At 35.6% G+C, this 22,717-nt stretch overlaps 1 protein-coding gene across 3 annotated transcripts in view; it reads right to left on the bottom strand.

Moving 5' to 3' along the window:
* KIF5C (kinesin family member 5C) overlaps nt 1-22,717 on the bottom strand; it is a 188,654-nt gene that overhangs the window by 55,854 nt on the left and 110,083 nt on the right. For all 3 annotated transcript variants that reach the window (XR_004233044.1, XM_031960048.1, XM_031960049.1), the window contains exons 11-13: nt 16,987-17,135; nt 5,502-5,677; nt 2,032-2,100 (exon numbers count right to left, since the gene is read on the bottom strand). Coding sequence is in view for 2 of the 3 variants with exons in the window: in XM_031960048.1 (XP_031815908.1) it covers nt 2,032-2,100; nt 5,502-5,677; nt 16,987-17,135 (394 nt within the window). In the remaining variant the exon portion in view is untranslated. The remainder of the gene's footprint in view (nt 1-2,031; nt 2,101-5,501; nt 5,678-16,986; nt 17,136-22,717) is intronic.

Below are 22,717 nucleotides of genomic sequence, written 5' to 3'. Positions count from 1 at the left end.
GATTGTCACTATAAAATGGAAACAGTGAATCAAAATAATACTCTTTTGAACTAGGAAGTAAATTTATTAATACTTTTGTAATTAGTAACCTTGTACAACTGCAGAAGGTAATACAAACTTTTATAAATGCTCGTAAAATTCTGCTGAAAGCCAAAAATATACAAAAGTAATAATTACAAGTGAGTGAATGAACATCAAACTCTTACAAAGCAGATTATTCCACTATTTGCACTTTGCAGATGGAATGAGTGGATCAAACTTATTGAGGCAGGGTCTTTTTAGCCTTGGGAAAGAAATTAATTATAATATATATGTATATATTATATAATAATGTAACTCTGAAATAGCGGTTATCAAGCAAAACCAACTGGTAAAGTGATGGAGAAATTGTTACAATTTATGCCTTAGAAATTCCAATGAGAAAGGCAATGGAACTGAAATTAGGAAGAAAGAAATGCCCACAAAAACATTTGTTAGGTGAAAATGAAAGAACCGGGGAGGAAGACAGAATCAAAACCACACTTTGCAGGTATAATCTATGTTAGGATTCAGATGCTATCAGTTTATATGTGGGAAATAAACTGTGTTTGAGATGCATGGTCAACCATAATGGCAAAAACTATCAACTAATTATTTCAAGATAACTTTTAAGATGTAAGCAAGTATTGTTACATCTATGTGGGGTTTACTTCCCTTTCTATTTTAATCCAGTCATTGCTACACAGACAATTACAGACTACTCAAAGTCTAGATATCCAGCTTATATTACAATTCCCTTCTGTCATATATTTTGGCTACTTCCTAATTAGTAAGCTTCCATAATAACAAATGTACAATATTCAGGAAAAAGTTAACTGGGGAAAAAAGATTGAAAGTATACCTATGAAACTATTTGGGGGTATTATCTTGGATTTAAATTTACTCATATCTACCTTTCCCATATTAGCATAAAAATAGAGTATCCTCCATAGAGCAAAACTACAATGAATTCCTATTTGCACAAATTTATAATTTAAGTTGGTGAGTGAATGAGAGAGAGAGGAGGTGGGAACATGACACATCTCTTCTTTCTGAGGATGTCAAAATGCATCCTTCCACTTTTTAGTGATACAAAAGCATTCCAGCATGCATCTTACCTCTCCTCTCCCCTCTGTATTATTGCCAAAGGGTAATAGTGATCATGATCAGTGTTGATATATGAGGGTAATTATAAATGGCATCCAAATGAGTGTGGAGGAGTAATAGAAGTAATGTCAGTTGGAAATAAAGAGACAGCAATTCTTGTCTAGAGTACTAAGATTCTCTTATGCATTTCACCCTCCTCGTTTCAAGACCTGCTTCTATCTACATGGGTGGAAAGGAAAGAGAAAGGAAAAGGAAACAAGAAGGGGAAGGGGAGAGGGGGAAGAGAGGGAAGAGGAAGGTGAGAGGGGAAAGAGAAAAGGGAAAGAGAAAAAAGAAAAGGGGAAGGGGAAGGGGAAGGAAGAAGGGGAGAGAGGGGAAGGGAGAGGGAGAGAGGGGAAGGGAGAGGGAGAGAGGGGAAGGGAGAGGGAGAGGGGAAGGGAGAGAGGGAGGGGGGAGGGAGGAGGAGGAGGGGAGAAGGAAGAGGTGAGGAGGGAGAAGGAAGGCAGGAAGGGGGAGGAGAGGGGAGAGAAGGAAGGCAGGAAGGGGAAGGGGGAGGGAGGAGGGGAGAAAGGGAAAGAAGGAAGAGAGAAGGGGAAGGGGGAGGAGAGAATGGGGGGAAAAGGGGGAAGGGAAAGGAAGGGGGGAAGGGAAAGGGAAGGAGGAAGAGAAAAGGGAGGGAAGGAAAGGAAAGCACTTAAAATGCTTAAAATGTCACAGACTGAGGCATGCCTCATTTTTCAAATTCCACTAAGAAAGGCGTCATCCTACTGTCCTAAGATAAAAGAAAACAATCAGAAAGTTCCATTGGAGTTGAACAAAAGCTTTTTTTAGTCTCTTGGAAAAGTTACAATTTGTAGAATTAAACAAAAATTCTAATAACTTTGAGTTTTTTGTTTGTCTCTTTACCTCATCCTGATCCAACATCTGCTGCTTTAATTTTTCAGCCAGCTGGCTCTGCTGGTTAATTTCATCATCCTGAAATGAAATAGGACATTTAATTTTTTTTACTAGTGTTTCCACTTTTGACACCTAGGTTTCCAGAAAATAGCCACTAAGACATCAGCTATGGGCTTGATTGTAGATTAAAGAGAAAAGTATAACTCTCCTTCCTTCTACTATTATTTCAGAAGATAAATAGTTGGTTCCATGTTTTTATTTGCTTAAAATACCTCTCAATCTACTTTTCACAATGGATGAAATATCTCAGTGTTCTCTAATATATAATATACTACAGAAGCCTAATCCTATTCACCTGGAAATTACACCAAAAAAAAAAAAAAAAAAAAAAAAAAGCAAACACTAAGAATAGAACTGAAAAAAGATCTTAGGGACCTTCATATGATGCATCTTACTACAACTCATCAATGAAAAGAAAAAAATAAGTATTTTTTAAAACCATCATAATCTATTTTGATCCCCAATTCTAACCATTTCAATGCTAGGAAGAGATGCTGCATATTACTTATAGTGGCTCTACGAGGATGTTTGGGGAAAACCTTTACTTTTAAGTCAATTGGAAAACCTCAGATTTACAATGTTAAAAGCTGACAAGTGGAAATGGGGAAACAGGGAGTGTGGGAAAGGGACTCCTGGGTTGAAAGACTAGTCAATTTAGAAAATGCCCAACTCAGCAAAGCTCTGGAAACAGGAGCCTTGATTGACCTAGCATGAATAATGCACAGGCATTATTTGCATTTTGGCTGAGAAATGAGAAATAGCAACAGTTTTATAGTTATGGGAAAGGATTTATCTTTGGCAATGAAATATTCCAGTACAGAAGCGAATTCCATTTATAAGTAAAGGAGAAAAAAATTTTCAAGGACCAGAATGCACAAGTTAATGCTTGGCTGAGGGGGTGGGGGAGAGTGATGAGGAGGCAGCTATTGATTTGATAAGGAATCTTCTCCTTGGGCAAATCCATTATTTTCATTCTCATTTTCTGCCACTAGATGTTGCTGCTGTCAAAGCTTGGATGCTAGCTTTTTAAGCCCTTTGTAACTAGAATGTAAATTTGTTCGATTGGCTTTCACCTGGTAAGCTACCCACCCCCAGATGTGGGTGGAACAGCAGGCATGAGCTGCCTAGCAGCAGGAGATTAACTCTGCATGCTCTGCTATCATTTTCATCATTTCCAATAAAATCTTCAAAATGTAACACAAAACAACCCCTATTCACATTTTTCTTTTTCTGGGAAATAGGAAGAGTTAAAAATATAAAAACAATGTCCTAGGACCTAACTGGGCACTTGCTTAGTACCAACCTACTGCAGAGGATGGTTAGGAATTTGACATGCAGCAACATGCAGCCTTGTTATGAAAATGGATAGGACGAAACAGAAGGGGCTTGTTGCTCTCCCGGGGGTTCCCTTTAAGAACCTGACCTTCAAAGCTGTCAACTAACATGTTACAGCTTTTGATGTAGAAATAATATTCTAAAACCAGTGTATGCATATCTACGCCTTCCATTCCCAGTCCGCAGCATTATTTGTAATCTCTCTTATCTGTAAGAAGGTTGCCTTTAAAATACTTTCTCTACAGAGTATTTTTTTATAACACCATTAAATCTTCAATTATTTCACAAACTTATACAGAAGAATTCTACTACCTAACTCTTACATCAGATTAGATGTTTAGAAAGAGAAAGTGCACCAAAAGAAAGCCTCCAAAAATGGTATTTTTGTTATAAGGATCTAGCACTATTGATGTCTTGTTTTCTAAATTTAGCATGTAGGTAACTGAAGAAGAGATTGTTTTTGTCAATGTTCTTTGGCTCTCTTCGGGTGCTTCATAATCCAACTAAAGTAAAAGAAATAAGTAGGTAGCAATTGCTAACTCTTTTCCTGGGACCTAGAAGTGACCAAGATGAGTAACAGGTGAGAAGACAAAAAGTAAGTGGAATAAGATCTCTCTCTCTTTTACCACAAAGGGGGTAGAGTCAAAGAACCAGAACTATTTTGCTTATGATGGGACAAATAATTTTGGATATCTTTGTGATTTCTGAAAATTCAATAATTAATTTCAGAAATCAGGAGTAAAACATAAACTACAGTTTCAGATTAACTCTGCACTACAGCCTAGAAAAATTTCTTTCAAAAATCCTGTATAAGCAATAAAAAGCAATACTATGTCTAGTAGCTGAAAGATTAATTAGGCAAAGCTCTCATGAGAACAAAAGTGTATTATAGATGAACTCATAAGGGCCAGGTTGCCCCCAATTTAACTGCTATAGTTATAAAATAAACTCAGAAAATAAACTAAAAGGACCCTTTAATACAATAGACCATAGTCCCCCCCCCAAAAAAAAATTGGATGCTGAGCATTTATCACAAACAAAGCACTTGTAAGATTAATGGCAGTATCCACATAACAAAGCTGCTCAATGTGAATCTCAGGAATTCCTAGAGCAATTTAGGAAGAACTTCAGTAGAATTAAATTGCACCAAAAATATCAACAACCTTTTAATAAATGAGCTAAAAGGATTCAGAATATATCAAGGACAAAACATCAACACAATGTAAAATATTCATTTAATATCCATTATTTCTACTCTCCCCTTGCCTTCACTGGAAACAGATAGACATCATTTTGAATCTTCAAGGTCTTTTTTACTTCTCTCCAATGACTACATTGAAACATATCTATTTGACATGTAGTAATGATATTTGAAATGATACTTATGATTAAAAAATGATACTTAAAAGTGTTTTATGCCTAAGTGAGTGAACATATAATGTAGGCATCCCAGTTCTGCATGTTCAAACATTCTTAAAATAGCATGCATCAAAACAACAGTTTTTCTAGTGCCAAAAATTTTAGGTTCCCCAGATTTTCATATATCATACCCAAAATGAAATGGCCAAATATCTTTTGGCTTGGGGAACTAGAGATGAGTGATATAGCCCTCTACCTGCAGAATTCAAGAATACGTTTTGTCTTTGGGAAGTATTACTCTTTCCCTCAAAATCAGTTCTAATAGAAATCTTCATTGGCTCTCTGGTCCAATTCTTACTGCTCTATCTTCATGAAATTACCAGTAAGTACTCACAGTGGTCAGGCCTAACCATCCAATTAAATTTCATTCCAACTTAAAAATCCACTGGTCTATGGATTGGGGGTGGTAGGGTAGAAGTAAAATGGATTTCTATTGAAAAATCCTTTTCAGATCTAGAGAAAGGAATCATTTATAAGCCAGGTCTGAATGCTGCTCTACTCTGATTAGCCTTTTAAATTGTATCAATCCCAGATAATATGTTCCTTTGATGTAATAGGAGAACCATCTAGAATATGGTTGCATGATGACAATCTGGGCTTCTTGAAGTTTACCATGATTAAAAAGATAGGCCTCCCCCCACCCCGAGAAATTTTAAGCTTCAAACCTTATCATCCAACTGTCTATATAAGCAGGTTATCTCCTCATCATATTTCTGTTTCTCTTCTGTGGAGATGCTAGAGACAACAGGGGTCATGTTGTCTATGATGGGTGTATTGTCACAGGGTTCCAGATTCTTCTGGTCTTTAGCACTGATCTGTTCATCCTCAGGCACAGCTTCCCCTGTTTTAAAAATAAATCCAAAGCCACAACACTAAGGAATACAATATGTTAAAGGAAGCCCAAGACTTAAGGGGAAAAATATAAAATGCGTTTTTGGAAAGGCCATGTATGGTAGAGGATGAGGTCAAGATGAAAAACAAACATCAATTCCCAGAACTTAGTACATAAGTAAGAATCCTATCAATCAATCAACTTTATCATAAATCTCCTATCATGTTCCAAGCACTGCTTTAGGTGCTAAGGATATATGACAAAAACGAAATAGCCCCTTGCTTTCAATGAGTTATTTATAATTTCTTCCATTTGGCTAGAAAAAAATGCAGCTAATTGTGCAAAACAAGTCTGGAGACAAAAAAAGACTACATGACATCAATCGTGCTATATATAGATCACTTCATCCTTAGACAAATTTACATGTGAATTCTTTGCCTATATCTTGTCTTTTTAAAAAGGTTTCAGCAGACCCCTCACTATTATTCTACTCATTATGGAGCAAAATTCAATGCAGACTGTGGAAGCATGCTAATTGCTAGCTGTGTAAGTGCTTCATTAAAAGAAACACCCAAATCAAGGGCCAAATACAATCTATGATTATCAGAAAACTATAGAATCTGAATCTCCTGATTTTCACTATTCTTGAAACCTAGAGCACAGCTTCATTTATTACAGATCCTAAGTTCTCAATAGTCTTTCAGCATTTGATGCACAAAAATGTCCCATTTTGGCTTTCTCCTATCCCCCACCCTTACCCCGCATTAGGAAATGCAGTTCTTCTGGCAGCAGAAACAGAACTCAGGAAGGCACTTGCCTATAAACTATATGATAGTCACAAAAAAGGAAAAAGTAACAAATTATGGCATATGAATTCTGAAACATTATCATGTCATAAATAATGATGAAATGGCAGTTTCAGAGAAACATGCTAAGATACAGAGTGAAGTGAGTAGAACCTGGAGAACAATTTATACAAAAACATTACAATGAAAAACAAGTTTTGAGAGCTCTGAACAATACAATAATTGTGATTCCAAAGGATTTATGATGAAGCATATTACCTACATCTGGACAGAGAAATAATGAACTTAAGGTGGAGAATTAGGCATGAATTTTCAGACACTACTAATGTTGGGAATTGTTTTGCTGACTATAAATATGTATAACAAGGGCTTTGTTTTTCATAGTAAAGAAGGAGGGAGGAAGGAGGGAAGGAAGGAAGTAGAAAAGAGAGAGAAAAGGAAAGGAAAAAGTAAAGGAAGGAAAGGAGAGGGAAGGAGGGAGAGAAGAAGGAAGGGAGGGAAAGAGGGGAGGGAAGGAGGGAGGAAGGAAGAAAGGAAGGAAAGGGAAAGGAAGGGAAGGGAAAAGGAAAGGAAGGGAAGGGAAAGAAAGGGAAGGGAGGGAGGGAAGGAGGGAGGGGAAAAAAGGAAAAAATGTTATTGAAGCATCTTTGTTTATTAATGCAGAGAAGAAAGTCCAAAAAGCACAAACAAGAAGAATAGATTTGAAAGCTGCACGCTGAATAATAAATGTGTGTGGGGAGGGGAAGTGCCACACACATACAACACACACACACAAAGAGTGATAGAAAGCTTTACATAATAGAAAACAGCTTCATATATATAGTTTTCTTTTATCTACCCTTTTTCAGTGCTACGTGTATAGAAATGACAATTTTATTTGATATTTAAGTTTATGGCAAAAATAAATTTAAATAAAAACAATGTGCTAATTATACACACACACACACACACACACACACACACACGGAATATTGTAGAGAGAATTTTGGTATTGCTTTCCAAAATGCTAAGAATATTTGTTGCTTCTGTGGAAGAAAAGATGATAACTGTTTTAGGGTTTCCAAAAAGGTATGTATAAATTGAAGGACATTAAAAGTGGAATTCTCAAGCTGTCCAATGCTTATAACAGCAGTCACACATTGTAAAGAACACACAAAAGAAACTCTAATTAAATCACTTTGCTCAGACAAATCCTGGAAAATGTTTTTCTAATGGTTTGATAAAGAATCAAAAACACAACACACAGAGACATATACATATATATATATATATATATGATATTTCTGTTCTATTTTACAGTTAAAGTTCATTAATTATCGTTTTAGTAAAATGCATAAATTCTCATAATGTGTCATGCCCAAGCCCACATAAATAACTATTTATGGAGAGCCTCAGGTGCACTGCACTCTTCCAGGAAGCATTTCTCAGACAAAACTGAATAAGTGATTTCCCAAGCCCAAGATCTCATTAATAATACTGTATATTATGCTTTGAGAAAAACATTAGAATTCTGCACTCATTTATTTCAATATACACAAAACACTATGATGAGTTGACCTTGGTATTTAATATTTCTCTCTCTTACTTGCTAAATTGCTATATGGTACAATCATTAGACTTTCCAGATGAGACTTTCCAGTACTCACAATTTCTTTTTTAGTACAATGAGTTAGTTTTAATTTTTAGTTCAGTCTTTGAACCCCAAACTGGAATGAAATAGAGTAATTTGCTTAACACTGAAAAACTGAATGTTTTCCCAAAAGTACTTAATGAGCCATCTTGAATTAAAACATATATAGATTTTCTAAAATTATTGACCTCTAATATAACAAGAAGAACCTTTCAAACTGAACCAGGTCTGAATCAATATTTCATTAAGGTCAAATGCTTAATTTAAAGTAATCCCCAATAAATCCAGTCGATAGTCTTCATCCTGACCATTTCATTTATCCAATATTTATTAGGTTCATAGCATCATAAATTTGGCACTGGAAGGATCAGGGGGTTCAACCCCCTAATTTTACAAATGAAGAAACTAAGGCACAGAAAGGTTGAGTAGTTTCCCCATGGTAACATAGGTAATAAGTATCTGAAGGGGAATCTAAAGCTAAATCTTCAGACTATAAATTCAGGACTCACTCCACTAGCAAAGGATCCAACTTTGTATAATGCTCTGTTCCCAGTGCTAGAAATGAATATAGTTTGGTCCCTAAATTTAAGAAGTTTACTTTCTAATTGATAAACTAGGCAGGAAGGAAGAGATGCAGAAGAACTACACTTTTGTTTAAAATATGTCTCTAGAGCCAAACACACCCATGCACCAGGAAAGCAGTAACCCTATTCCAGTTTTAGCTAGAATTTCACTATGAATCCCCCAAAGTCCTTGAAATCCTTCAAATTTTTGGAATCTTCTGGCACCTAATCTAGACCAAATTAGTCTCGTAGCCCAGGAAGATGGCAGATCCAGAATAAATGCTAATTTGAAGCAAGATTATTAATCTCCATATCTTAATAAGACTACCAGATAAAATGGATTCAGATAATCCTATGCTAATTCACTTTAACCTTATAAAATATACAGAAAAGAAATCTTGAAAGAACATGTAACTCTGCTTACTTTTGTTCCAAATACCTCTAAACACAGTATTCTAAGTAGAGACGAGTATTTGCACGTTCTGGAAGAAGGCCCAAGGGCTGGGTATGAGGATACCTAGCATGGGAGACCCGATTTTTGCAAACAAATGATCTCCAAGACAAAAATTGTTCTTTAGCTACAATTATCTCTCTCCTTTTTTTTTAAATCTTGGAAATATCTTTAAACATCTCCCATTACTCTTGATCCAAACTAACTTTTTTGCTCTCAAACCAATAATCACTTCTGCCTAGCCTGGAGTCAGCCTCTTGTGACTGAAAATTACTGACCTTTCCTTCAAAGATGAAAAACATTTAAGGTCATTGTTACTTTCATAGGGATAGAGATGTGGACTGGATCTATGATTTCATTCTTTTAGAGAACCCTCCTGTAAAGAAACTTCTTCTATATGTTGGGTTCAACATCTTTGCTGCAACTGTAGTGATGTCAAAGTCAAATAGAAACAGATCCCTCTTGATCACATATTGACTTAGAAAACCACAAATTAATATTTTCTGCATTTTACTGTATTTTTATTTGTTTTGATAAACATTTCACAATTATACTTTAATCTGGGTTCCAAGGACACTGGAGATAGTTTTGCAAGGCAAAGAGTTTAGAGCTCGTTTGACAATCCAGAGCACTGATGAAAAAATGACTTTCCCAGCCAATATATTTATATATTATGAACCCAGACATCATGGTTTCAAGGCTACATCTTGTCTTCTACAATAGAGGTGTCAATTACAGGCCACATGTAGCTCATATCCCTCTTGAATTTTAAAATGTAATTGGGAAGTATTTAATAAATAAGTAAAAATGTAATAAAACACTGATAATGTTAATATGTAGTTTTCTAAGTCAATATGCACCTAATTAATTAGGGGATCCCTTTTTGTAATTTAGTGGTCCTGCTTTCTATTTGAGTTTGATAACATATTTGTACACCATGTTGCCTCTCTTTTCACTTTTATACATAGTCAATTTCTGGGCAGGAAGGAAAAAGCATCACATCTCTGTGGTCCGAGCTGAGTAACAAAATTAATATAGGAATATTATTAAGTCTGCATTTGGTTGTTTTTATGTGATAAAAATAAAAATTTGAGATTTACAGTGGTTCTCTATAGCTTGCTTTGAACAATACAGTTCTGAACCAAAGCAGCAGCAACTTCCCCACAAAGCTACTTTTTAATAATGAGCTCTTCGGAGCTGCTATTCATAAGGTCACACAATCAGGATTATTCTTTGTTGCAGCCCATCAGGCAGGAAAGAACAAAGCTGCATCCTACAGGAACAAAAGCAACAGAGAGGATGACCAGAGCTTGGCTATACTGCCCAGACATCAGGAAAAAGGCTGCCTTTTTGGAGCCCTGTTGCCCTTAAATAGAACCAGGGAAAGATTTCCAGAGTTACCCTTGGTAAATAAACTGTCCAGCTCACAAACACATTTGGGGATTGTAAATTCCCAGCACTAGGTAAGAGCTGACACCAGGCAATCTGTCTCCATGGCAATCTCACCCGTTAATCGAGAAATATTCCCTGCACTGCAGTGGACTCAGTCTCTGGAGAAGGCCCCACGAGGCGATTACTGAATAACTGATCGTAACAGGGAAGACAGCTACAAACAGACCAAGAAATACAGCATTGAAAGATGGTGAATAGGAGAGTAAGAAGAGAAAGGAGGAGCAAATGAAGATTAATGTGCATTTCCTCTCCCCCCCCCCTTTTAAAAGCAGGTTTCCCATGGCCCAGGGTCTTCTACCTGCTGTCTACAGGAAAAGGAGTTATTAGATTGATAAGTATCTGTACAGGCTAGAATGATAGGCTTTCATCTGATAGGAAATGTTCACTGCTTTAAATAAGCATCCTGTCCTTTGTAGTTGTCAAGTGTAATTACCTTTAAGAGCTGAAAAGACTGTGTATGTGTGTGTGTGTGTGTGTTTGTATACACACAAGAGCATTCATTTACATCACACTTATAAGGTTTGCAAAGAGGTTTTAATTATAAAATGAAAAGCCCTAGAATGAAGAAATAACAATTCTATGAACAAATAGCAAAAAACAAAAACAAAAACAAACAAACAAAAAAACATGAATTCAATAGACAATAATGAGACACCAATCAGGAATTCTCAGCAGAAATATTAAAATTCTAAAATGTATATTTTAAAAATCATTAGTCTGGCAGTAATTCATTAAAATTTCACACATGAAACAACAACTACCTAGTTATCCCTTTTTTAAGATTCAGGTTCCTAGGAACCTATAGAGAGAGTAGAAGGGTAATTTCATCTCCCCTACAATTCAGGCAAGATAGATTTGCTGACCACCTTGCTATTTCAACTTAAAAACCAACATAACAGACAAATTAAGTATTTTCTGTAAATATTAATTAAACAGACAATGGCCATCCTAATGATACACAATTTCAACATCATAGTAAGTACAAAAGAAATCTCTATACAGTCAAATGGAGACAGCAGCTAGTCTATAAGTTGTTGTATGTATCAATGGAAAGTAAAACTATCTATTCACTTATTGTAATCATTTTGCACATATATAGCATCTTTTACACAATGTGCTAAATGTACCTTAAGTGACTTTAAAAGTCAATTGTAAATTTAATTTTTTTAAGAATCACTTTTCTTATGAAAAGGTCATATCATATTTTATGTTACAACATCTTTTTTATTCACAACTTCTTTTAAAAAGACTGGATAGCTGTACAAATGTTCATTCTACATACCACAATTCTTAGCTATCTTCTACACAGTGGCAAGAGATCTTGAAACACTAACAATTGTCCACTGCAAAACTAATTTCCTAATGTCATTTCTCAGCACAAATCAGAAGGAAGAGCTACCAATATCCCTGGGTTTAATGTTAAAATAGCAATTCTCATTCAGATTAGGAAAACCTAGCATGTCTATAAATCCCCAAATCTGAAATCATCTAATGGATTTATTTATCTAACACCTAACAAGAGCAGCAACACCTAACAACACCCAGCAGCTTTCAATTGACTTCCGAAACTGATAATTAGTCCATTCTAAGGACTGCCTGGTTTTGCTGGCTTTTTTGGTTTGTGATGGAATCATTTCTTTGCAAGGCAGCAACAGATGGGGCTAAATTTGTGACTGGCCTGTTGTTCAACGTAATACTTGAATTATTTATAGGACCCTGAAGATTCTCACTGTATGTTAATGCAGCGTCTCCTTCCAACTGGTTCCTTAATTGCTAAGCCCCTGATATATTTTGACTCAAGTGCCTGTGAATGAGATGGGTAAAAAAAAATTCTAAGTCACTATCTTTACTTAGCACACTATTTTTTAAATCAGTGATATAAAGAGGCATTAAAGAAAATGAGGCAACCATATGGCTTACAGATGCCCAAATTGATTTTTAGAATTTTAGAATTTATCCTTTCGGAATTGTTCCTTGATACCTACACATCTCCTAAAACTCTCTCTTGTCAATAACAATCTTGTCGATAATATAACTGACTAAAACAAAGACTTAAAGACATAAGGTAGAAGCTATAGTCCCATTTTATCTGGGTTTGTCCAGGTTAGTTTTATGAATAAGACATGTAGTATTAAAAACAGTCTTTTAAAAAGCAATAGACAAAAGATGTTTAAAGAAATTCCACTTTTCCACATAAACATATTATTAAGCACCTATTATATGCCAGAGACTATGTGAGGATCCTTGAAAATGCTATATGTATTCCACTTTTATCCAGCAAATATCTTCCTTAAGTATTATTCTATTGCCTATGTTGAATAGAGTAAGCAAATTCTCATAATTAAGGGACACTGAAAACTCCACCTACCCAAGAATATCTCCTCTCCTTCCATCCTAAACTGTGATGACAAGGGATTATAATTCTATCTTGTCTGACTTAAAATCTTTAAAGACTTGAATTCAGGTCAATTCGCAAAGAAATTATACATATGACCATAAGGAGAAAAAGTAGAGTCCTAGAAGTTTTCTTTTAATTTTGATCAACTGCACTTATTAGTTTTATGGGCCTCGTTAATTTCATATAGGAAGGTAGAGAACCTGGGGTTCTCCATATTTCAAAGTCTTTCCCCATTCTAGTCTTCCACTCTTAGCTGTCAAACCAATCTTCCCAAAGTGCATCTGATCATGTCATTGCCCTTATTCAATCAACTCTGGTGACTCCCTTCTTCAGGAACCAACACAATCCTGTTTAGCTTTTAAACCCCTCCATAATCTGGCTCCTTCTTACTTTTCCAGTCTTCTAACACCTTATCTATGCCCTTTCCCCAACCAACTCTACAATCCAGTAGTATTACTGGCATTTTCCTGGCTGTTTCCAAGCATGAAATGCTCTCCCCCCTCATCTCAATTTCTTAGCTTCCATGGCTTCTTTCAAATTTCAGTTTCTATAGGAAGCCTCTTCCCAATCCTCCTCTCCTTAACACTAGTCCCTCTCTCCCATCAAAATGTGATTTCCTTAAGAGTAAATACTGGCCTTTACCTTTCTTTGTATCTACAATGAAATTCTAGTTAATTATCTGAATGCTACAGGTAACACAGGAATAACAGTCATGGACACTTTGATGGGGGGAGAGCAATGAGTTCTAGTTGCCTAGAGCTGACAGATGGGGAGACTATACTTGGATAGGGCACACCAATACCCCTAGGAGACCTTGGGCAACAGTCAGGGTACTGCACTGCTGGGCCTGTATCCCAAAGAGATCAAAAAAAGGGAAAAGGAGCCATATGTGCAAAAATGTTTATAACACTCTATGGTGGCAAGGAATTGGAAACTGAAAGTATGCCTATCAATTACGGAATGGCTAAACAACTTGTGGCATACAAAGCCAACAGAATACTATCGTTCTGTATTTCAGAAAACCCTGGAAAGACTTACATGTACTAATGCTGAATGAGGTGAGCAGAACCAGGAGAACATTGTACATTGTGATAGCAATACTGTGTGATCTACTATGTTGACCTAGCTCTTCTCAGCAATATAATGATCTAAGACAATTCCAATAGACTTGGGATAGAAAAGGCCAATTACACCCAAAGCAAGAACTTTGGAGACTAAATGCAGATAAAAGCATAGTTTTTTTTTTTTTTGGGGGGGGGGGAAGGGTGGTTCTTTTTCATGGTTTTTCACTTTAGTTCTGATTTTCCTTTTATAACATGACTAATATGGAAATGTTTAAAAATTACTGTACATAAATCAGATTGCTTGCTGTCTTTGGGAGGAGGGAAGGAAGGAAGAGAGGGAGAAAAAATTAGGACAAAAGTGAATGTTAAAAACTATCTTTATATGTAATTGGAAAAAAAATAAAATATTATTAAGTGGGGAAAAAAAAACAGTGAGAGCACTAGACCTAAATAATGGAACATCCAGGGCAATTGCTAAAAAGAAGTATATGAGAAAAGAGTTCAGAAAGGAAGTAAAGGACAAGAAATTATCAAAACGGTCTACCTTATAGTGGGATAAAGGTAATAAAACACTACTACCACCACTACAACTAAACATCCAGGGCAATTGCTAAAAAGAAGTATATGAGAAAAGAGTTCAGAAAGGAAGTAAAGGACAAGAAATTATCAAAACAGTCTACCTTATAGTGGGATAAAGGTAATAAAGCACTACTACCACCACTACAACTAAATAGTGCCTAGGATATATCCAGAGACCTCAATCACTGTGCTGAAACCAACAAGTTTCCAGAACTAAAACAAAGCATTGTGAAATTTTTGTTGACCATGCTAAGTGTCCTCCCATTCCCTTCTATACCTGTCAATTCCCATTATCATCCACTGGGCCCAAGCACTGTATTATCTCAATTATTCTAAGAATTTGATAAAGAACAAGGCCCTGATAGTAAAACCACCCCAAAAGCAAGATTTGTTTCAAAAAGTTATGTAATTTAGAAAAATCTGAACTACTTTAATTTTTGCATTGTTTTTTGGTTTTATTTCCATGTAAGTTTGTTACAATTAAACAGTAATTTATTTACTATCAGCCAACTAGATAAAATTGGCAACAAATATTCTAATCATACTTTAATCTTGACACTATCTTAACAATTTTTAAAATAGCTATAAGATGTCCCACTACTTTTTATGCAATACTTCCTTTGCCATGAAACTTGCCTAAAATTCCAATGTTCGTTCACTCAGGAACACTTGGTTAATCCAGAATATTTGTCCATTCTTTCATTAGCTAAGTGAAGCAAGTCTCCAAGATTTGGTTGCGACATCTGTGAAATGTACCTCACAGGGTTGCTATTATAAGGATAAAACAAGATAATATAATATAAAGGAAGCTAAACTCAGCCTCAGACACTTACTAGCTGTGTTGACCTTGGGCACTTAACCTCCATGTGCCTCAATTTTCTCAAATGTAAAATGCATTTACTTTCCAGGATCAAATGAGGTATGTGTTAAGTGTTTAGCACAATGCCTGGCACATATGTGCCATAAAAATATTAGATAAATTAATAAGCATTATTATTAAGTCAAGTATTTTAAAAGGCTTTACAACCTCATTACTCAACTGTAAATATTCTCTTCAAAATTTCCAGTGACCACTTATTTGCCAAATCCATTGGCTTTTTTGATTTTCATTCTTCTTGAACTCTCTGAGAAGCAGACAATAAAATATGATTATGGTGAAATAAATTAGAGATAATCCCATATAGGGAAGATCTGGATTCAAGTCTCTCTCCCCCACTATGTAACAATAATAATAATGATAGCAGCAAACATTTCTATAGCACCTACTATGTGCCAAGCATTGTGTTAAGTGCTTTACAATTATTATTTAATTTGATCCTTACAATAATCCTGGGAGGTAGGTGTTAATTATCCTTCCCATTTTACAGATGAAGAAACTGGAGCAAACAAAGGTAAACTGACGATCATTCAGGTACTAAATGCCTAGGGTTGAATTTAAATGAAGGCCTTCTTGACTCTAGAGCTATTGCTCTATCTACTGCACTATCTCTTTACCTCCAACAAGTTGCCAAACTTTATCAATCCTACTTCCAAAACATTTTTTGTATCCATCTCCTTGGCCACTAAATTAATTCCAGTCTCTCAATGTCTATCAAGTGCCTAGCAGCACTTTTGCAAGAGGCTCCTTAATATTTCTCCCTGCATCCAGTCACTTTCCTGTGTCCATAGCAGATATATTCCAACCCAGCTGCCAAAGCGATAAGCCTAAAACACAAACTTTGAACATGTCCTTCTCCAGGTCAAGAAGCACTCTGATTCTGTTATCTCTGATATCAAACAAAAATCTTTTGCCATTTATAGTCCATTGTGATCTGAATCCATCCCATCTTTCCAGATTCTTTCACTTATTCTAGATCCAGTGCAATTGTCAGCTTTGCTATTCTTCCCATATAAAATGCATTCCCACATCCATGCTTTACCATGGCTTATTTCCCATACTAGGAATGTACATCTCCTTACCTTCACTCTAACTTCCTTCAAGTTCAGATTTAGCATCATTTTCTACTAGAGGCCTTTCCTTAGTCTGGCCAGCTGACACTCTCTATCACACACCCAAATTCCATTGTGTTTGGTTTAGATTTTTTAAAATCTCTATATATGAACACATGCTGTTTCTACCAACAAAAAGGAAGCTTTTTTTTAAGGCAAGGACCATTTTGTTTTGACTTTGCAGCTCCAGCTCCTAGCATAGTGTTTGGCACATTATAGACACTTATTAATAATTATTATACACCTATCAAAGAAGCAGGGGAAATCCAGGAAATTGTTCTTATGGTTTAACTGTTTATCAGGTTCAGCCAAGCATATCCATCCTTACCTGTGATTCATTGAATTCCCTCTCTCCCCTCCCCTAACATCTGGGTCACTGTTCTCACCATTTCTCCATCTGTTCAGTTCCATTTCCAGATGCTGGATAACATTCTTCAAGCTCTTGTTTTTGTCTTTTTCTTTTTCATACTTCTTCTTCCATTCTTCAGCAGTTAGTTCTAGATTCACAGAGACTGTATTCTTGATGGTCTTGGCTCTAATGGAGAAAAAGGCACAAAACATATGAGTAAGTCCTAAATGTCATTGCAATTTTGTCCACATTTCCCATATTGAATTTCAAAAGCTCCTAATTTGAGAAAACATCTTGTTATAACTTCCCCCGATTTTACTCGGCTTCCAAACAAGATTTTCTTCCAAATGAATAGTAGTGGAAATGACACCACTATTTTCCCAGACTTGGGTTTTTGAAGTAATCTGTGACTTCTTTTCCATTGCCTCCCCTCATTCAAGCAGTTGTCAAGCCCTACTAATTCTTTTGAAATAACTCTCAGATGTTTTCTTTCTTCCACACCCCACACATCCAATCACGGTCCTTAATAACCTTATGCCTGGATTACTGATCTTTGTTTTAGCCTTGAAACTTTACTCTTTTCAATAGATCCTATATACCAGTGTCAGAATTTTTTTCCATACAAATCACTTTCTTCATCTTCTCTCTCTCTCTCTCACCTACCCACCCAAGTCTCTTGAAGACTAGAGAAGAGAGAGAGAGAGAGAGGAAGAGAGAGAGAGAGAGAGAGAGAGAGAGAGAGAGAGAGAGAGAGAGAGAGAGATTTCCCAAATCTTAGTGGACAATACGCTAAGACTTAGGCAATATGACAGAAGTTACAACATGTTCATTATTACAACTCTCTAAAATTACTAAAGCTTTAATTTTTTTATATGTTCTGTTCTAACTTAAATGTTATTTCCTAGCACTTTGAAAGGAAGGATTGTTTTTTTTTTGTTTTGTTGTTGTTGTTTATGCATCACCAAAATCTAAGCCAATCAATAAAATAATTGTAGAATGCTGAATGAATAGAATTCCTTAGGAACTATTTGAGACTCCAGAAGAGGATTCTATGCAATCAGTATGACCAGTATCCAACGGGACCACACAGAAGAGAGATCACTAGTGCACAAATGGAAACAATCTCGCATGAGAGGTTTTCTTCTTGAAATGTGCATTTCCTGTAGACAGTCATCCCTAGGGTACAGTGAATTGGAGCAATTGCTCCAGGGCACAGACTGTGTAGCTGTAATTACTGGTGGATGGATAGTGACTGAGGGAGACAGCTGGTCAGGGAAGAGATAGTGATGCTTGGACTAAACAAACCATAATAAGGAAAAAAAAAAAAGATCAAGACTCATAACACATATATGCATGCAAACATTTATGCATGGACTAATTACATGTACACATACACAATGTAATTATTAGCCCATTAATATGTGTATATATTAATGTAATTTGTCTGAGAATAGCCATAACTTTACATTTAAAAAAAAAAAAAGAAAAGATATTTATCAAAAAAAAAAAACAAAAAACCCACAACCAAACAACTTCCTTCATAGTTTAAGGGGCTTTCTTTTGAAAGAAAAGCTTTGTCGAAATTAGGCATATTTGCGACAGGTTTGATCTTTTTTAAACATGATGTGTCTTTGTCAGAGATGTGAAAACATGAGCTATTTGGTATGTAAGTCAGATTAATTACTGCTGTCATCAAGTGACATTTTTGACATGATTCTGGTTCCAGTAAAATAAACTCAGTAATACTCAGCAATGCTGCAAGCCTGTCATGCTAAAAACTAATTCCCAATGTAGACAACTAAATAACCTAGCTGGCAAGAGAAGAATTATAAGACACAGTTTAAGAATTGGTATGCCTTTTTTAGGCTCTCTATGGCTCCAGACTATAGTCTCCTAAAGATTTTTAACTCTAATGTCTCATAATAACATCAATTTTATTATTATTTCAAAGTTCCCTGGAATTATATATCACACTTTGTACATAGGAAATTCAGGCAGCTTTACAGATGCAAATACACTGAATTATGCACTACTAGTATCTTAAGCCAGAAAGTCAAAAATAGCCAACAGATAAAGGCTGGTAGATATTGAAGGATGAGTTCTGAAAATTATTCTTCAAAGAAAAATAATCCCTTGATGAATTTTATGGCCTTAAAAGGCACTATAATAATAGATTTGTTTGGAACTTTCTATATCCATTTGGTAGAGCTCTTTTGCATACATTATCTCTTTTAATCTTCAAATTCCAATGAAGTAAAGGTTACTATTGTACCCATTTTTACAGAAGAGGAAACTGAAGTTCAGAAAAGTGAGGTAAATTGCTCAAAGTCAGCCAACTAAACAGTAATTATCTAAGACAGAATTTGAATCCTGGTCTTCATGATTCCAAGTTCAATGCTCTATCCATTACACCATACTTCCTATAAATTATTTTCATGAATGTGACATTATGAACAAAAATAGGATGGATCCTTTAAAAACATCAATTAGTTGTCCATTGTTATAATCATTAGTCCCCCTTGAATATTCTTCCATTTAAAACAAAATAATTAAGTCTTTCATGAGCATTTAGAATCTAACAGTGGGAAAACAAACCTGATTTTTCTCTCCTGACATCTGTCAGCTCCAAACAGTTTAAAATAGTTTCCACTTTATCTCCACTAAAGGTAGGACATGGGGGTGCAGGGGGGAATGGCTTAAGTGAGATTTAAGTCAGATATAAGTGTTTCCTGACACTAGAATGTTATTGAGCATTGGAATCTCAAAGGGGGATTATCTAATTTCTGTTCTTAGAGTAGCTAACAGATACTTTCTGGACCAAAATGTTCTAAAATAGAAGCAATATGTACAAAAATATTTATAGTGGCTCTTTTTGTGGTGGCAAAGAATTGGAAGCTGAAGGGATGCCCAATAACTGGGGAATCACAGAATAAGTTGTAGTAAATGATTCTGATTGAATACTACAGTACATAAAGAAATGAGAAAAGCCTGTGAAGACTAATATGAGCTGATGCAAAGTAAAGTGAGCAGAACTAAAAACATTATACACATAAACAGCAATACTGTAACAATGACCAATTGTGAAAGGCTCTGTATCAACATAAATGATTCATGAACATTCCAAAGGGCTCATGATAAAAAATAGTATATACTTCTAGAGAAAAAACTGATGAATTCTGAGCACAGATTGAAACATATATTTTTTTCACCACCTTCATTTTTCTTGTTTCCCCCTCCTTCACCTCTTGCAACATAGCTGATCTGGTGATATATATTTGCATGACTTCAGGTGTATATTAAGTATCATATTTCTTGCCTTCTTAGTGAGAATAAAGGTGAAAGAAGGGAAAGAATGTGAAAGAATGTGAAAGTAGGAAAATAGTACTCTAAAAGAGCCTTTAAAATAAGAGAAAAAAGGTTTATCAATCTACTTTTCCCTGGAAGATAAATAGTAATAGAACCTATGACATTGTTCTCTTTCCTATTTTACTAAATGAATCATAGAAAGTAAAGAACTGAAAGAAATCTTAAAAATCATCTCATAATATCAAGATTAGAAGGAACTCCAGTGATCACTTAGTCTAAAATTCTCATTATAGAGATAAGGAAGGGGAAGAAAAGGTACTTGCCAAAATGTCACACAGACTCAAGACTATCACAAATTTTTTTGTCCCCTAGAATAGGGTTCTTTCCATTGTGCCAAAATACCTGCTAATTCCTATGGAAATGATAATTATAGGTGGTCCTCAAGATAAGAAAATCTATCATACGGGAAAAAATACCCAACATTTACAAAAAAGTAATTAATTATTCACTTAACAAAAAAAAGTTTTCTCCCCAAAGTTCCTTTAAGTCAAGAGCTCCCTGATGCAATTTAAAAGAAAGTTCCATTTAAAAGATTTTTTTCTTATGTTCCCCAGATATGTAATTTCCCAAAATGTAATTTTCTTAATCTGTAAAATAGAAATAATGACACTTTTTCCCCTTAGTTAAAACCACACCAAAGAAAGATTTAGAGGAGGGAATCAGGGGAGCTGGGCTAATACCAGTTCTTCTACTTTAGTACTTCTGTGATATTGAACAAGACATTGAATATCTCTGGGTCTTAGTTTCTCAACTCTGCAAAAGGAAGGGGGTGGAATAGTTGATTTCTAAGGTCCTGTTCAGCTCAAATCTGTAATCCTATGAACAATAACTATAACAATAACAATTAAACCCTCTACGCTAAAGGCCTACTACATAATATCTCATTGGGGCATGGAGATTACTGTAGTATTCTTATGTTGATGACCAGGCGGTGAATTTTTTCAGGCACCATAATTCACAGAGACTATCTGTCCACTTAGGTAACAATAAATTGCTAGAGGGAATAACCACAATTACTGGTATCATAAATCCTTGAAGTGAAAATTTAATACGAGGTGATTGCCAATCAAAGACATCTATAATGTCAGGTTAGCACTCAAAAATCCAAACATTCTCTCAACTCAAAATTAGTAGCCACCAAATTTTACCCAATAAGGCCCCATTCCAAGCTGCACAGTCACAGCAAGCAATGAACAAAATCCTTGAGATGAACTACTTAGGGAAAGAAGTATAATTAGTTCTTAAGTTTATGGACCCTAACAGCAGGATCCTCTTAACACAAATGAGCCAAAACATGCAAGTGCAATTAGCAGGGCATCTGTTTTTTTGCATCTTTCCTTTGTTTATGCTGTGTTCAAAGGAGTTAACTACAGCTTAAATCAAATATATTCTTGCCTTGCCCCAACTATAAATCTTACTTGCCCAAAGGGTAGCAAGCTATTCTCAAGTTAAACAAAACCTCAAAACTAATGAACATTAACCACAACTGGGGTGATGAAATTAACCACAGAAGATACAGACTGTAGGGCATACATAAAAAGGAACAGATAACAGCAATACATTTTCCAAACAGAAGTTTATGATGATGCAAACAGACAAACTGACAAGAGGATAATTACATTAGCTTGAGAGACAGATTCCTGGCACTGGTATATTGGACTAGACTTCCTGTGTGGTTCTACAAGATAAGATGAAAATTTAATAATGAGGACATCCAGTGCCCATAAATCTTCATTAAAACTATGACCACAGCTTTTCTTTCTCAACAGGGCTGTGGTCTTCCTTTTCACTGGATCAATAGTGCCACATTCTTCTCCAAAGCAATCCCACTCCAAAGCTTTAAGGACTGAACCATCATTTTCATTACTATTCACCAAGAGAACCGCATCGTCTGGTAGAAGCCATCCTAACCTATCATCGTAACCCCAGAAATCACTGAAGTTTGTCTTTGGAAAGGCCATCTAGTTCCAAGTTGACCTAATATCTGAATCTCTTCCATAACATCTAGTGCATCCCTGGACTAGGCAAGGGCTTGGCCCGACCTCAACATTTAAAGAAAATCATGGGCTCTAAGAATGTCCCTTCTCCTAACACATTTTGGAAGGATATGGTACAAATCGCCAAGTTATCAAAGAAGGGTAATCAAGAATGTGAAGGGCCTTGTGTTTGCACCATAAAGACATCAGATGAAAAGACTAGAGGTATTTGGGATGGATAAAAGAAAGCTTAGGGGGAATAGGATAATTGTCTTCAAGTGTTCAAAGGGCTATCTCGTCATAAACATTTGTTAGACATTTAATACCTAATATATATCAAGTAATGAACTAGGTTCTTATTACATGTATTCTGCTTAGCTTCAGAGAGGCGAAGTAAGAGTCATTAATAGGTAGAAGTTGCAGAGA

Source organism: Sarcophilus harrisii, chromosome 3 (assembly GCF_902635505.1).
Source record: "Sarcophilus harrisii chromosome 3, mSarHar1.11, whole genome shotgun sequence".
Lineage (NCBI taxonomy): Eukaryota > Metazoa > Chordata > Mammalia > Dasyuromorphia > Dasyuridae > Sarcophilus > Sarcophilus harrisii.
The sequence above is the reverse complement of the archived record's forward strand: the minus strand, read 5'-3'. Positions and strand labels throughout refer to the sequence as shown.